Source organism: Hypomesus transpacificus, chromosome 14 (assembly GCF_021917145.1).
Source record: "Hypomesus transpacificus isolate Combined female chromosome 14, fHypTra1, whole genome shotgun sequence".
In the NCBI taxonomy this organism is placed as follows: domain Eukaryota; kingdom Metazoa; phylum Chordata; class Actinopteri; order Osmeriformes; family Osmeridae; genus Hypomesus; species Hypomesus transpacificus.
Window position 1 is genome coordinate 9,157,895 of NC_061073.1, and position 14,062 is coordinate 9,171,956.

The 14,062-nt window shown below is 48.6% G+C and overlaps 1 protein-coding gene across 2 annotated transcripts in view; it reads left to right on the forward strand.

Annotated features, from left to right (window-relative positions):
• The window catches only part of lrp5 (low density lipoprotein receptor-related protein 5), a 62,600-nt gene that overhangs the window by 17,820 nt on the left and 30,718 nt on the right, over positions 1-14,062 (forward strand). For both annotated transcript variants that reach the window (XM_047033699.1, XM_047033700.1), the window contains exons 5-8: positions 2,729-2,925; positions 3,976-4,107; positions 9,248-9,644; positions 9,779-9,950. In XM_047033699.1, the coding sequence (XP_046889655.1) occupies positions 2,729-2,925; positions 3,976-4,107; positions 9,248-9,644; positions 9,779-9,950 (898 nt within the window). The remainder of the gene's footprint in view (positions 1-2,728; positions 2,926-3,975; positions 4,108-9,247; positions 9,645-9,778; positions 9,951-14,062) is intronic.

Sequence of the window (14,062 nt, forward strand, 5' to 3'; positions counted from 1 at the left end):
GAACCCTTTCCATGAAGAGTCCAGGGCTTGGTGCTACTGGTGGAGTCAGGTACAAAACCCTGCTTTCCTCACAACGTTACAGCTAGTCTGGAGCTCCTACACAGAGACACGGGTGTCCGACTCAACTCCCAGTCCTGACGTGAAGTGCAGGGTAGTGACTATAGGGTGAGGGTGACTATAGAAGCTGTGACCTGGGGAGGTCATCGGCCCTGAGGATGGATGATGCTCTCGTGCTGGACCCTGGTCCAGGGTCCAGGGTCCAATGCCCAGAGTCCAGAGTCCAGGGTCCAGAGTCCAGGGTCCAGAGTCCAGGGCCCAGGGTCCAGGGCCCAGAGTCCAGGCCAGGGCCAGGGAGCTGTCTAGCAAAGGGCCAGGCCAACGCCCAGGGTCAGCATATCAGCCCTGACCCTTGTCCTGACCCTTGAGAGGGAACATCATCACCTATCACAAAGTTCTGGTAGATCTGGTTTATACACTATGCCTGGAGATGTCTTGTTCTCTCCGAGCTTACCGCTGCTTTGTTGAACCAGAGAGGTTTGGCTTTCATCTGCACATTCTTGACACATTAGGATTAATGGCCCAGTGTGTAGTATGTTTTAAATGGCGCCAAACTCACACACGTCATACTTCCAAGTACGTCAAATAGCTGTGAAGTCTAGAGGTCATTAGTCCTCCTCACCATAGATATATATAAAGTGTTTATATATATAAAGTGTTTATATATATCTATGCTCCTCACAGCCGCTCTGGGCTTCCTCTCACACTATTACAGTTTGCGGAGAGAAAAGGCAGCTACTCCCTCCAACAACTTTGAAAATATAGTCAACCTTATGAACCCTCTGGCACACATGCACAAGCACACACACACACGGACAGACAGATACACACTGACACACACACACACACACACAGACAGATACACACTGACACACACACACACACAGACAGATACACACTGACACACACACACACACGGACAGACAGATACACACTGACACACACACACACACACACAGACAGATACACACTGACACACACACACACACAGACAGATACACACTGACACACACACACACACATACAGACAGATACACACTGGCACACACACATGCACTCACAAGGCAGTAATTCTGTGATTGATGGAGGAACCTCAGCAGAATGCTGCTGGATCAGGACTCTAAACAGCTGAGTGCAGCGTGTTAGCTTTGATCTTTCAGGGTACTTATGTCAGAGTGTGTGTGGAGTATGCATGTGTAAGTAAGTAAGTGTGTGTGTCTGTGTTTCACAGAACTGTATGATAGACTGTGCTGTGAGTCTTTCCACAGTACTTAATAAGGACAGTGCAGTGCTGGGGTGGTTGGTAGCAACACAGGAGCAGCCTCACTGATAAACTTTATACCAGATGCCCTCTCGAAATGTTTGACGACAGCCTGATTTGTTTACTCCTCCCCCTCCAACCCCCTCTACCCCCTCCCCCTCCCTCCACCCCCCTCCCCCTCCAACCCCCTCCACTCCCCTCCCCCTCCAACCCCCTCCACCCCCCTCCAAACCCGTCCCCGGTCCCCCATGGTAGGGGAGGAGTGGGGGGCTGGGATTGGGCCCCTCTACCAGGGTTCCAGTATGTTCCACTCTCAGCGTCTCCAGTCAGGGAGATGGATTTCCCAATTGTTGTTTTTGGTGTGAAACTGAGATGTGTGTCTGTGGGCTCCTGGGTTCTGTATTGCTTGTCCAGAGATGTACTCATTCTGTGTCAGCTCATTTGGCTGTCCCTTACGAAAAAAAGTACACTTTTAGTTCACTTTTGATATACTTTTAAGAAGTATTCTTGTGCTTATATCTTGTCTTATTATGCATTACACATTGAATCTTTTTTGTTACTGAAGCTGTAACCTTAATTATTGCCAAAACATTTTGAAGCCCTATACTCTTATACTATACTAATAATGATCAATTTGAGTTTTAATGGAAAATACGAAACACCTACTTGAGAAAGAAGCAGACAGAAGGGTTCCATTATGCATTTGAAGGTTTTACTGTCAAACCGACTGAAAAACGAAATAACGACTTGAAAAAATAAGATAGCGTGGCTCATTGGCTGTTCAATTCCCATGATGCAATGCGGTAAATAGAGTGTTATAATTTGCTGATAAGTTTGCCGTTGGTTCGAAATACAAATGTAACTTTATTTATGTGTCTGCTTAGAATGTAGTGATTTGTTGCGTGGTAATTGTTATTTTTGTGCTGGTGTACCATTGCAACCATGAGTTAAATGACTGTTACGTTTGATAAGAAGAGCTAGATTATTATAATGTGCCTTCATACGCAGTAATTAGCTTCTTTCAGATAATAATCTGCAGTGTCACTTGGTGAGGGCCCCCTCTTTAAGTGAGGCAAGATCTGCAAGATCGGCGGCGTTTGAGGGGCCCCTAAACATTGAAATATATTAGTAAATGGACATTTATTTACTTGTTTTATTTGTTTACTTCTATACAAATAGTATACAAATAAGTACAGTGCTAGTATACTTTAAGTACCATACTAATAGTATACTTTTTATACTTAAGTATACCTACAAATAAAACTTGGTCTGCTTTTTATTTGTAAGGGGTAGCATTCACTTTAGCCATAGGCTTTATGGTTAGGATTAGCTTTAGCACTGGTTGTAGCATTAGCCTTAGCGGAAGTCCTTATCCATGCTAACCCTGCCCTTGCTGGTCTGTCCCTGCAGGGAGACGGTGGTTGAGGGAACCCTGACCCACCCCTTCGCCCTCACACTGTCTGAGGAGACACTGTTCTGGACCGACTGGCAGACCAGGTCCATCCACGCCTGCAACAAGCACACAGGGGAGAAGAGGAGGGAGATCCTGAGTGGGATTTACTCTCCCATGGACATCCAGGTGCTGGGTCCAGAGAGACAACCTAACAGTAAGTATTCCTGCTGCCTGGGTCCTGTATGTGTGTGGAGCATATATCTAACGCCTTTTAAATTTGAAATCTGTTGCTCGTGAATTCATCAGACAATTACGTTTTCTGAATATGAATGTTGGCATGTTGATCTGACAGTGGAAGCACACTGTAGGGGAGGAGAGAGGGACGCCCCCACTGCATCTCTAAGGGAGCACATTTTAGTGAAACGTTACACCAGTGAGTCAGGTGGCAGCGTGGTTAGGGAATCGGGCTAGTAATTTGAAAGTCGCCAGTTCGATTCCCGGCCGAGCCAAATGACGTTGTGTCCTTGGGCAAGGCACTTCACCCTACTTGCCTCGGGGGAATGTCCCTGTACTCACTGTAAGTCGCTCTGGATAAGAGTGTCTGCTAAATGACTAAATGTGAATGTACACCAGTCCCCCAAGCCAGGGATGGAGAATGGAGAATGGTGTGTCCATGTTCTGTGTGTGACTGGGAAGTTTTGGGAAGTTTATGGCACATATCTTCTCAGAGCGGGTAAGCCCAGCAGAACTTGTTTTGGGTTCAGCTCCAATTTTCCCAGAAATGTAATTTCAAGTGTCTAGCATTCCTCTCTGGACAAATAAATGGGATGTTTGTGCCAGAGATGTTTCCAGTTTTGAGTTCCCTGTGTGTGTGTCTACACACAGCTGTTTGTATGTACTTGTGAATGTGTTTGGGTCTGCTTGGTGCTTGGGTATACGTTTGTTTGAGTGCGTGAGTGATTATGAGTGTGTGTGAGTGTGTATGCATGCTTGTGTGTGGGGAGTGGAGTGGAGTGGAGTGGAGTGGAGGGGAGGGGAGGGGAGGGTCAAGAGTAACATTACCAATTTTGCAAACCTAAATCCTTGATACCAGCTCTCTGTCACATTTTATCAACCAGTTTATCTGCCAGGTAATCATCTCAGGTTATTCTAAAATCCTGTACTACTACTACTGTACATTCTAATGTGATGTCTATCTTTTCTTTCTTTATCTCTCTTCCTCTTTCTCCCTCCTCCTCTTTCTCCCTCATCCTCTGCCCCCCAGTCCAGACCCCCTGCGATGAGGAGAATGGAGGCTGTTCCCACCTGTGTCTTCTCTCCCCCCTGCAGCCCTTCTACAGCTGTGCCTGTCCCACCGGGGTCAAGCTGAAGGAGGACAGCAAGACCTGCATGCCAGGTAAACCCTCACCTGACCAGGTAAACCCTGACCAGGTAAACCCTCACCTGACCAGGTAAACCCTGACCAGGTAAACCCTGACCAGGTAAACCCTCACCTGACCAGGTAAACCCTGACCAGGTAAACCCTCACCTGACCAGGTAAACCCTCACCTGACCAGGTAAACCCTCACCTGACCAGGTAAACCCTCACCTGACCAGGTAAACCCTGACCAGGTAAACCCTGACCAGGTAAACCCTCACCTGACCAGGTAAACCCTGACCAGGTAAACCTTCACCTGACCACGTAAACCCTGACCAGGTAAACCTTCACCTGACCAGGTAAACCCTTACCAGGATCCAGACCACCGTGATGCAGACTCCATAAAAATAATGTTTTTAGAGCTTGTTTATGGAGAATATGGATAGATTTTAATGTTGTGCAGCTGGCTTGTGCCCAGCTGGTTTAACAGTAGGTCAGATAGGGGATAATCATTGCATTAAAATACAGTTTCGCTGCCTGCATGGTTAGACTGTTTCTTATATATCTAAAATTCACAAGGTTACATTTGAAGACCTTTGTCACATGTTTTACATGTGTTTTTAAAGGAGAGATTAGAATCAATAAAGATTCCTAAATATTTAAAATCGGATACTACCTGTAGCCTTTTACATGCAACATAAACATCTGGCTCCGGTAACACTTTGCAAGCCCTCTTTTATAAGAACATACAGTCTTCTTAACATTCAGATGAAGGCATGAATCTGCAAGCCATTTAGTTACATTTGTCATTGTGAATGTGAGCTGAAGTGCAGCTTCTTCTGTGTATTTTGCATGTACATAAATCACTGTGTCATCAGCGCACATTTGAACATCACACCTATTGCAGACACCAGGCAAATCATGAATGTACAAGCTGAATAATAAAGGTCCTTTAACAGAATCGTGGGGGACTCCCACTTTGGATCTCAGAGTAGATGATGAAACATTGCCCACTCTGACACACTGGGTTCTTTCAAGGTACCTTCAAGGTACGTTTTCAGGAAGGCAGGAGACTCGGTAAAAATTCTAATTTGACAGTTTATTAATCAGGACATTGTGATTAACCATATCAAAAGCCTTCTTGAGTTCAAGGAAAACCGCTGCTACTACACCCCCTTTATCTATTTTAAGCTTCACATTCTCTAAGAGAAAGCAGTTGGCTGTTTCAGTGGAATGATTAGCTCTGTAACCAAACTGCATAGAATGTAGCTGATATGGAGAGCTGTTGAGGTGTTTAATAAGTTGCTCTGCAACACTTTTCTCAGTAACTTTGGAAACAGCAGGGAGAATACTAATTGGCCGATAATTAGAGACATCGGTTGAATCTCCTGACTTAAAAACGGGTATTACCTTTACATTTAGTCATTTAGTAGACGCTCTTATCCAGAGCGGCAAGTAGGGTGAAGTGCCTTGCCCAAGGACACAACGTCATTTGGCACGGCCGGGAATCGATCTGTCAACCTTCAGATTACTAGTCTGATTCCTTAACAGATAATATTACAGTATTATGGCTGATTTCCATCCTTTTGGAAACTCACACTGCCTGAAAGATTTGTTGACAATGCCTGTTATAGGGTGAGCGAGTGTGTCTTTGTGTTTCTTCAGAAAAATATGATCAAGACCATTAAACATCTTTTGCCCTAGAATTCTTAAGTGAGCCTAGTACTCTGGTGACGGTAGATTCAGAGACTTCCTGAATAAAGAAGCATGGTTGACCTCCATTTACCGTTGTACAATGAAATTGACCAATACTGGAGCATTGAGTTAACGCTACCACTGTGTTGATGAAGTATGAATTGAAAGCTATACAAATTACAGCTTCATCTTGTGTAAGACACCCGTTCACATTCATTTTAAGTTGCTTCATTGAATTGCTGTTATGTTTGTTTGTTAACTTCTTTAAATTATCCCATATTAATTTAGAATTACCCCGTGCTTCATCAATGATCTTGATAAAAAAAAGTTTGCTTGCTTTTCTAAGTTCTTTCATTACCTAGTTTCTCAGCATTATGAATGTCTGGCTGTGGGGTAGGGAAGGGATATTCCCATGAGTGGTGTTCGGCCGTAGCCATGAGGCCGGATCATTTCCTAATTTAGACTTGAGTGCCAGTTTTAATGCATAGTCCCGTTTTTTCATTAAATTCCAAATGTCACTATTTAGCCATGGAAGTGTGTTCTTTTAATTTAGTTTCATTTTGGCTTTATTAAGGAAACTATTAATTGTGGTCTGTGTTGCGGATAAGAAGATGTTGCTGTCTTCCTCCACACTTGCAGCCATTAAACAGTTGCTCCAATCAATTCCCTTTTATAGCATACTCAAATGAATGTTGGTCACCTTTCGATATTCTCAATTGATAGGCCTTTTTGGTAGAAAATATTTTAAAGCGTTTCTTTGTAAGTTTTTTTGTTAAAAGTTTTCAATTAGGGTCAGACATACCAGTTACCATATTGTGTGTTTTGATTATTCTTTCTGATTTTTAGTGGGTTATCCTTGTGGGTTTGTTCACTAACTAAGTCATATTAAAACAATCAATTGTACGTTTAGGGATTTTCTTCCAGATTTATCCTCCCAATTTACATTAAAATCACCCATTAATACAACCTCTTTGTCAAAGTCAGATTCCTTTAACATGGAATTAAGCTGATCATAAAATTCACATTTGGACGATGGTGGTCTGAAGACACAGATAAGAGTATGAGACATTTGCGATGACAGTGACAATTTCAGACCAATACATTCCAATTTAATTTCACTTGACCACTCAATCTGGCTACAATTCAGGTGTTCTTTAATGTAAAACATTACTCCTCCTCCTTTACCACTAGATCTATCTCTTCTAAACATATTGTACCCACGTACGTTCAAAGCAGCAGAGGGTGAGTTTACATGAAGCCATGGTTCTGAGAGGAAGTCAAGGTTTGAGTCAACAACAAGGTGTTTTATTTGATCCATTTTAGCCAAGAGACTTTGAATATTCAAATGCCCCCCAAACAGTCCTTTAGGTCTTGAGTGCGTATCCCAGAGCGCAAGGGCATGATTAACCGTCTTAAAAAGTTGATGTGAACCTAGTCTTCTGATAGCTTGATTCAGACTGCTTTGCTTCACTTTCCGTCTGTCTGTCACTGTGTTCCAGAGGATGATGCAGGGATGCTGATGTAGGGATGTTGATGTTGGGATGATGATGCAGGGATGATGATGCAGGGATGGTGATGCAGGGATGATGATGCAGGGATGGTGATGCAGGGATAATGATGCAGGGATGTTGATGCAGGGATGATGATGCAGGGATGATGATGCAGGGATGTTGATGCAGGGATGATGATGCAGGGATGGTGATGCAGAGATGATGATGCAGGGATGGTGATGCAGGGATGATGATGCAGGGATGGTGATGCAGGGATGGTGATGCAGGGATGGGAATGCAGGGATGATGATGCAGGGATGGTGATGCAGGGACACATATACACATATAACACTGCTATAGTCTGGGCCTGTGTGAGATATCCAGGTCATCTGTTCAACCTCCACTCTGGTTCCCTCCACACCCTTCATCCACCCCCTGTCCATCCACCCCTCTATCACTCCACCCTCTATTCCTGTACCCCTCTATCTCTCCACCCTTCCATCTCTCCACCCCTCAATTCCTCCATCTCTCCACTCTCTCCATCTATCCCCCTACCCCTCTCCCTTCCTCTCCCCTCCCTCCTCCTCTCCTCTTCTCTGTCCTTCTCTACTCTCCTCTCCCTCCTCCTCTCTCCCTTCTCAGCCCTTTTTCTCCACTCCTCCTCTCCCCTTTCCTCTCATTTTCCCCTCCCAGCTCTGCTCTCCTCCATAACTCGGCACAATGACAGGACCCATCAGGATTCCCAGGCCAACAAACAATAGAGCCTTATTCAACTGACCCTCATTCCAGAGGTGCAAATATAACATATGAAGGGCCTGTGTGTGTCCATTCGGTGGGTATAACCAGGCCTGACGGAGCAGGGATGTGCTCAGAGTGAATCCAGGCCTGACGGAGCAGGGATGTGCTCAGAGTGAATCCAGGCCTGATGGAGCAGGGATGTGCTCAGAGTGAATACAGGCTTACCAGTATCCAGCGGCGTTGACAACCAAGAGGGAATAAAACAATGGCCCTTTGTAGCCCGAACCCTGACCTCATTGTAGCCAGTCTGATGAGGGAACCAGCCGGCTCCTCTGGGAGGTCTGGGTCAAGACTAAACACAGAGCCAGCATCCACTCTGCTGATTGGTCAAGACTAAACACAGAGCCAGCGTCCACTCTGCTGATTGGTCGAGCTTGGATGACTATGAGGGCTGTTGGTTGTTGTGAGGCGAGGAGGTTCATGTGAGGCGTCTCTCTTGTAGGCCTGAGTGTGAGATGTGAAGTGGACCGAGGTACCAGAATGTAAATGACTCCCTTGATGAGGCAACGCTCCTGTGTTGTCATTACTGATTGGTGTCAGTGCAGTAGCATACTCTGCTCTGATTGGTCGACTGGCCTGCAGCTTGCGGGAGCAGTGGAGCGTGAGAGTTTGAAACGGGAGATTAGATGAGAGAGAAGCTGGACCTAATTGCGTTGCGTATGTGGCGTGTGTGGGTGTGTGGGGTGTGTGTGTGTGGATTTTGTGTGTGTGTACAACTGCTGTTTAAACCTTCAGACTACAACACAACGTTCCCCCAGGGAACGGCTCTGCATACTGCTCTCTGATTGGTCCAACCTGAGAGGATGAAGAGAATAAATGTTAGAATAATTTAAACCAGACTTCTAGTTTGTGTCAACAAATGTCTCATGGGTCAACGCATTACGATCATAAAAAAGCGCAACAACTTTTAAAAGCCCTTTAATGGTGGGATTGTCAAAACTCAACATTAAATATTTGACTTTTCAGCACTTATAACAGTACAGCTTGTCTCAGACCTGTCCTATACAGTCTCAGTAATGGAGGAGATGTTTTATTCAACCTTACATCTTCACCAGTCATATTTATATCTCCATCATCACGACACCTTGTCGCTTTTGCCCCTATTGTTGCCCCCTTGATCCCCTACTGCCCCCCCCGATCCCCTACTGCCCCATCTGATCCACTAATGCCCCACCTGACCTCTTGTCGCCCCCCAGGTGCTGAGCAGGTGCTGCTCCTGGCTCGTAGGACTGACCTACGCCGCATCTCCCTGGACCTCCCCGACTTCACCGACATCGTATTGCAGGTGGATGACATCCGGCACGCCATCGCCGTCGACTATGACCCTGTGGAGGGCCACGTGTACTGGACGGACGACGAGGTGAAGGCCATCCGCAGGGCACGCATCGACGGCAGTGAAGCCCAGACGCTGGTGACCACGGAGGTGAACCACCCTGACGGCATCGCTGTGGACTGGGTCGCACGCAACCTGTACTGGACCGACACGGGCACCGACCGCATCGAGGTGACCCGGCTGAACGGCACCTCCAGACGGATCCTGATCTCTGAGAACCTGGAGGAGCCCAGAGCCATTGTGCTGGACCCTGTTAACGGGTGGGTGTTTGTGTGTGTTTTCTGTTTCTCAACATTTATGAAAGTTCTGATCCACATCCACACTGTAAATTACAGTAAATTATCCCCTCCCTCCGCCTCCTTCCTCCTTGCCTCCCTTCGCCCCTCCCCCCCAGCTACATGTACTGGACTGACTGGGGAGAGAACCCCAAGATTGAGCGGGCCACCCTGGACGGCAGTGAGCGTCTGGTGCTGCTGAACTCCTCCCTGGGCTGGCCCAACGGTCTGGCCCTGGACCACGCTGCTGGGAAGCTGTACTGGGGCGACGCCAAGACTGATAAGATAGAGGTGAGCTTCCAGCAGCTCTGGCTCAGCGGAGCTGGGGAGAACATCACTCTGGAACACCTTTGGTGCTAGGTAGTCTCTGGTGGGTGGTGTTTGTGGTGTGTGTGAGAGTAATTGTTGGTTGCTGTTTTGTTCCACGGTTTGTTGTTTGTGGCTTGGTGTTGTTGAATGGAGGTGAAGTTATTATTAGGGTTATAAAGTCAACAGTGTTTTTTACCTTGAAAGGTCAATTTTTTGTCTTTTATGTCTGGATCTCTTCATAACACAGCAAGCTAGTCTGTCCTGCCTGCCTGCCTGCCTGCCTGCCGGTCTGTCTGTCTGTCTGTCTGTCTGTCTGTCTGTCTGTCTGTCTGTCTGTCTGTCTGTCTGTCTGTCTGTCTGTCTGTCTGTCTGTCTGTCTCTATGTCTGTCTGTCTTTCCTGTCTGTCTGTCTGCCTGTCTTTCCTGTCTGTCTGTCTATCTGTCTGCCTGTCTTTCCTGTCTGTCTGTCTGCTGGCTCAGTAAGCTTTAGTTTTCAATGTGACTACTTCCTCTTTCATTCTTGTGCTTGATATTTTCATACCAGCACAGAGTTTGAGATGCATTTGTGTGAGTGTGTGTGTGCATGGGCACGTGTGTTTGTGTGTGTTTCTTCAAGGTCCATATGTGATTTATTGTCTACCTGCATGCACAAGTCCCAGGGTGTCAGAGTACCAAGGTGGCCATATTTCTGCAGTCACATGCTCCATATAATATGTAAACACAGGAAGAGCCAAGCTGCATCCCAGATGACTTCTCATGGAAGATTACTTGGTGAAAATTATGGTCTGTTCACTGGAGTTAGTTTTTCCATCCTCTCTCTGTCTGTCTCTTTCTGTACTTTCCCTCTGTTTTGTTTTGACGGTTTATCTTCTCTTCACACCCAGACTAGTCTGCCCTACCTAGACTAGTCTGGGTGTGGCAGGACTAGACTAGTTTTGATGTGGCTGGGCTTAGGTTGTACTAGGATAAGTAAGGTTGTTGGACTAGGCTTGGCTGGGCTAGATTGTGTTAGTGTGTTAGGGTCAGACTCTGACCCCTGGCCTGGATAGCATGGATGGAGCCCCACAACATAGGAGGGAAGAGGGGGAAGGGGCAGAGGTTCCCCTCCCCCCCCTCTCCGTTCTGGGGTTTCTCTCCGGCCAGATGCAGCCTGCTTCAGAGGCAGCTGACAAGTGGGTTCTGTTCTACTCTTTTCAGCCGACTCCTTCAGCTTCACCTAATGACGGCCTCGCCATTCTCCCTCTCACGCTGAAAAGGTCTGAGGAGCGCTTGAAGTGCTAATAGGGCCGCCCCCCCCCCCCCCCCTTCTCAGCCCTGCCGAAACTTTTCATTTAAGTTTTTCTGAAGCTGTTTTTTGTTGTTTGTTTGGGGATTTATTTATTTAATTGCATTTCTTTTACACTTTATTTTATTCTCCCAATTGCTATTGGAGATTCTAGGTTTTCCTCTCTGTTCTGTAGGAGCCTGCCTTGCCATTTACTTTTTACTGTTTATCCCTTTTCTTAGTAAAGACTTTTCTCTCTTTCTAGATGAAAACAGCATTCAGTCTTGAATGCGACGTTTGAAAAAGTGCAAAGTGCCTTCTGGCATTTGGAATGCGTCAGCTCACTGCCTGAATGGTTTCCAATAGAAGTCTGAAGGCAAGCCCGCCTCCTGGCCTCTCCCCTCACCCGCCTCCTGGCCTATCCCCCACCCTCCTCCTGGCCTCTCCCCTCACCCTCCTCCTGGCCTCTTCCCTCACCCTCCTCCTGGCCTCTCCCCTCACCCGCCTCCTGGCCTCTCCCCTCACCCGCCTCCTGGCCTCTCCCCTCACCCGCCTCCTGGCCTCTCCCCTCACCCTCCTCCTGGCCTCTCCCCCACCCTCCCCCCATCCTCCCCCCACCCTCCCCCATCCTCTCCCCCACCCGCCTCCTGGCCTCTCCCCCACCCGCCTCCTGGCCTCTCCCCTCACCCTCCTCCTGGCCTCTCCCCCACCCTCCCCCCATCCTCCCCCCACCTTCCCCCATCCTCTCCCCCATCCGCCTCCTGGCCTCTCCCCCACCCTCCCCCATCCTCTCCCCCACCCGCCTCCTGGCCTCTCCCCCACCCGCCTCCTGGCCTCTCCCCCACCCTCCCCCCATCCTCCCCCCACCCTCCCCCATCCTCTCCCCCACCCTCCTCCTGGCCTCTCCCCCCACCCTCCTCCCATCCTCTCCCCCACCCTCCCCCCCACCCTCCCCCAATCCTCCCCCCACCCTCCCCCATCCTCTCCCCCAACCCTCCTCCTGGCCTCTCCCCCACCCTCCCCCCATCCTCCCCCCACCCTCCTCCCATCCTCTCCCCCACCCTCCTCCCATCCTCTCCCCCACCCTCCTCCCATCCTCCCATCCTCTCACCTCACCCTCCTCCCATCCTCCCTCCACCCTCCCCCATCCTCTCCCCCACCCTCCTCCTGGCCTCTCCCCCCACCCTCCTCCCATCCTCTCCCCCACCCTCCCCCCACCCTCCCCCAATCCTCTCCCCCACCCTCCTCCTGGCCTCTCCCCCACCCTCCTCCCATCCTCTCCCCCACCCTCCTCCCATCCTCTCCCCCACTCTCCTCCCATCCTCTCACCTCACCCTCCTCCCATCCTCCCTCCATCCTCTCCTCCTCCTGGCCTCTATCTCCTCCCCCTTCCCTCTCTTTCTGCACCGCTGACAGGGCCTGACTCAAAAGAGCTCTTTCTTTTTTTCTCCTCTTTTTTCTTGTTACTAAGTGAATAGCCTTAGGGTCTGAAGACGTCTGCCATTGTTCCTGTTTGGTGTGAGGGGAGACAGCCTCAGTGCTGCAGCTAAATGTTTGTCATCTTCACACCTAGCTGAGTCCGTTATGCTCTGGGTGCGTTTCAGTCCCGATTTAGACTGAGGTAGCAGACTTTGGGAAGGGTTCTCTGGTGAGATGTCTCCTGCCTTAAATAAATAGTATTTCGGGAAGCTGGAGGGAGTTGAAGTGTCTTCAGTACAGCTACGGGGAACATTATCAGTACAGTGTGACATGAACAGCTACGGGGAACATTGTTGTTTTCCTTCGCTAGACCGGCTTCAGAGTTTTGATATATGATTTAACCCACACACAGTATGTATATTCATACACACACAGTATATACATTCATACATATGGCATGTTCATGTATGGTGAACTTCTCAGTTTGAGAGGCTGTTCTCTGATCAGGACAATACAGAGACCCAGCACCTCTCTGCTACAGCAGGCTGGATGAGTTTGGCTGAACAATGACTAGGTGAAAAGAATATGCAGATACACAGGGTAGTTTAATTTACTTATTGAAGCATATGTTTTGTGGTTGGGTGTGTGTGTTTAGCATGCTTGGCCACACATGGCCGTGGTGGCTTCATGCTCTCTTGGTACAATGTGTCTGCCTCTGAACTCTGGAGGTTGTGGAAGATGGAAGTTGTGGAAGATTGACTTTGTGAACAAGCTCCAATATTGTCCTCTGTCCTCTCTGAGACCTGCCCGTCTGAAAGCAGGCTGAGTGAGGCTGCATGAGGCTGGATGAGGCTGGATGAGGCTGCATGAGGCTGGATGAGCCTGGGTGAGGCTGCATGAGGCTGGGGGGTTTGTGGAGCAAACTGTGAGCAACTTGCACACCACCACCCTCCCTCCCTCCCCCCCTCCATCCCTCCATCGCCCCACTGCTGGAATCCTCTGATATTGCCGTAATGTACCTCCCTCAAACCTCATAACCCTCCCCCCCCCCTTTCCTCTCCCTCTTTCTCCTCCTCTTCCTCCCCCCCTCCCTCCCAGCAGTGTATGTGCTGGGGGAGGCTAGCAGTGTTTGTGCTGGGGGGGGTAAGCAGTGTATGTGCTGGGGGAGGCTCGCAGTGTTTGTGCTGGGGGGGCTAGCAGTGTATGTGCTGGGGGGGGTTAGCAGTGTATGTGCTGGGGAGGCTAGCAGTGTATGTGCTGGGGAGGCTAGCAGTGTATGTGCTGGGAGGGGCTAGCAGTGTATGTGCTCTGGGGGGTTAGCAGTGTATGTGCTGGGGAGGCTAGCAGTGTATGTGCTGGGGGGGGCTAGCAGTGTTGGTGCTGGGGGAGGCTAGCAGTGTTTGTGCTGGGG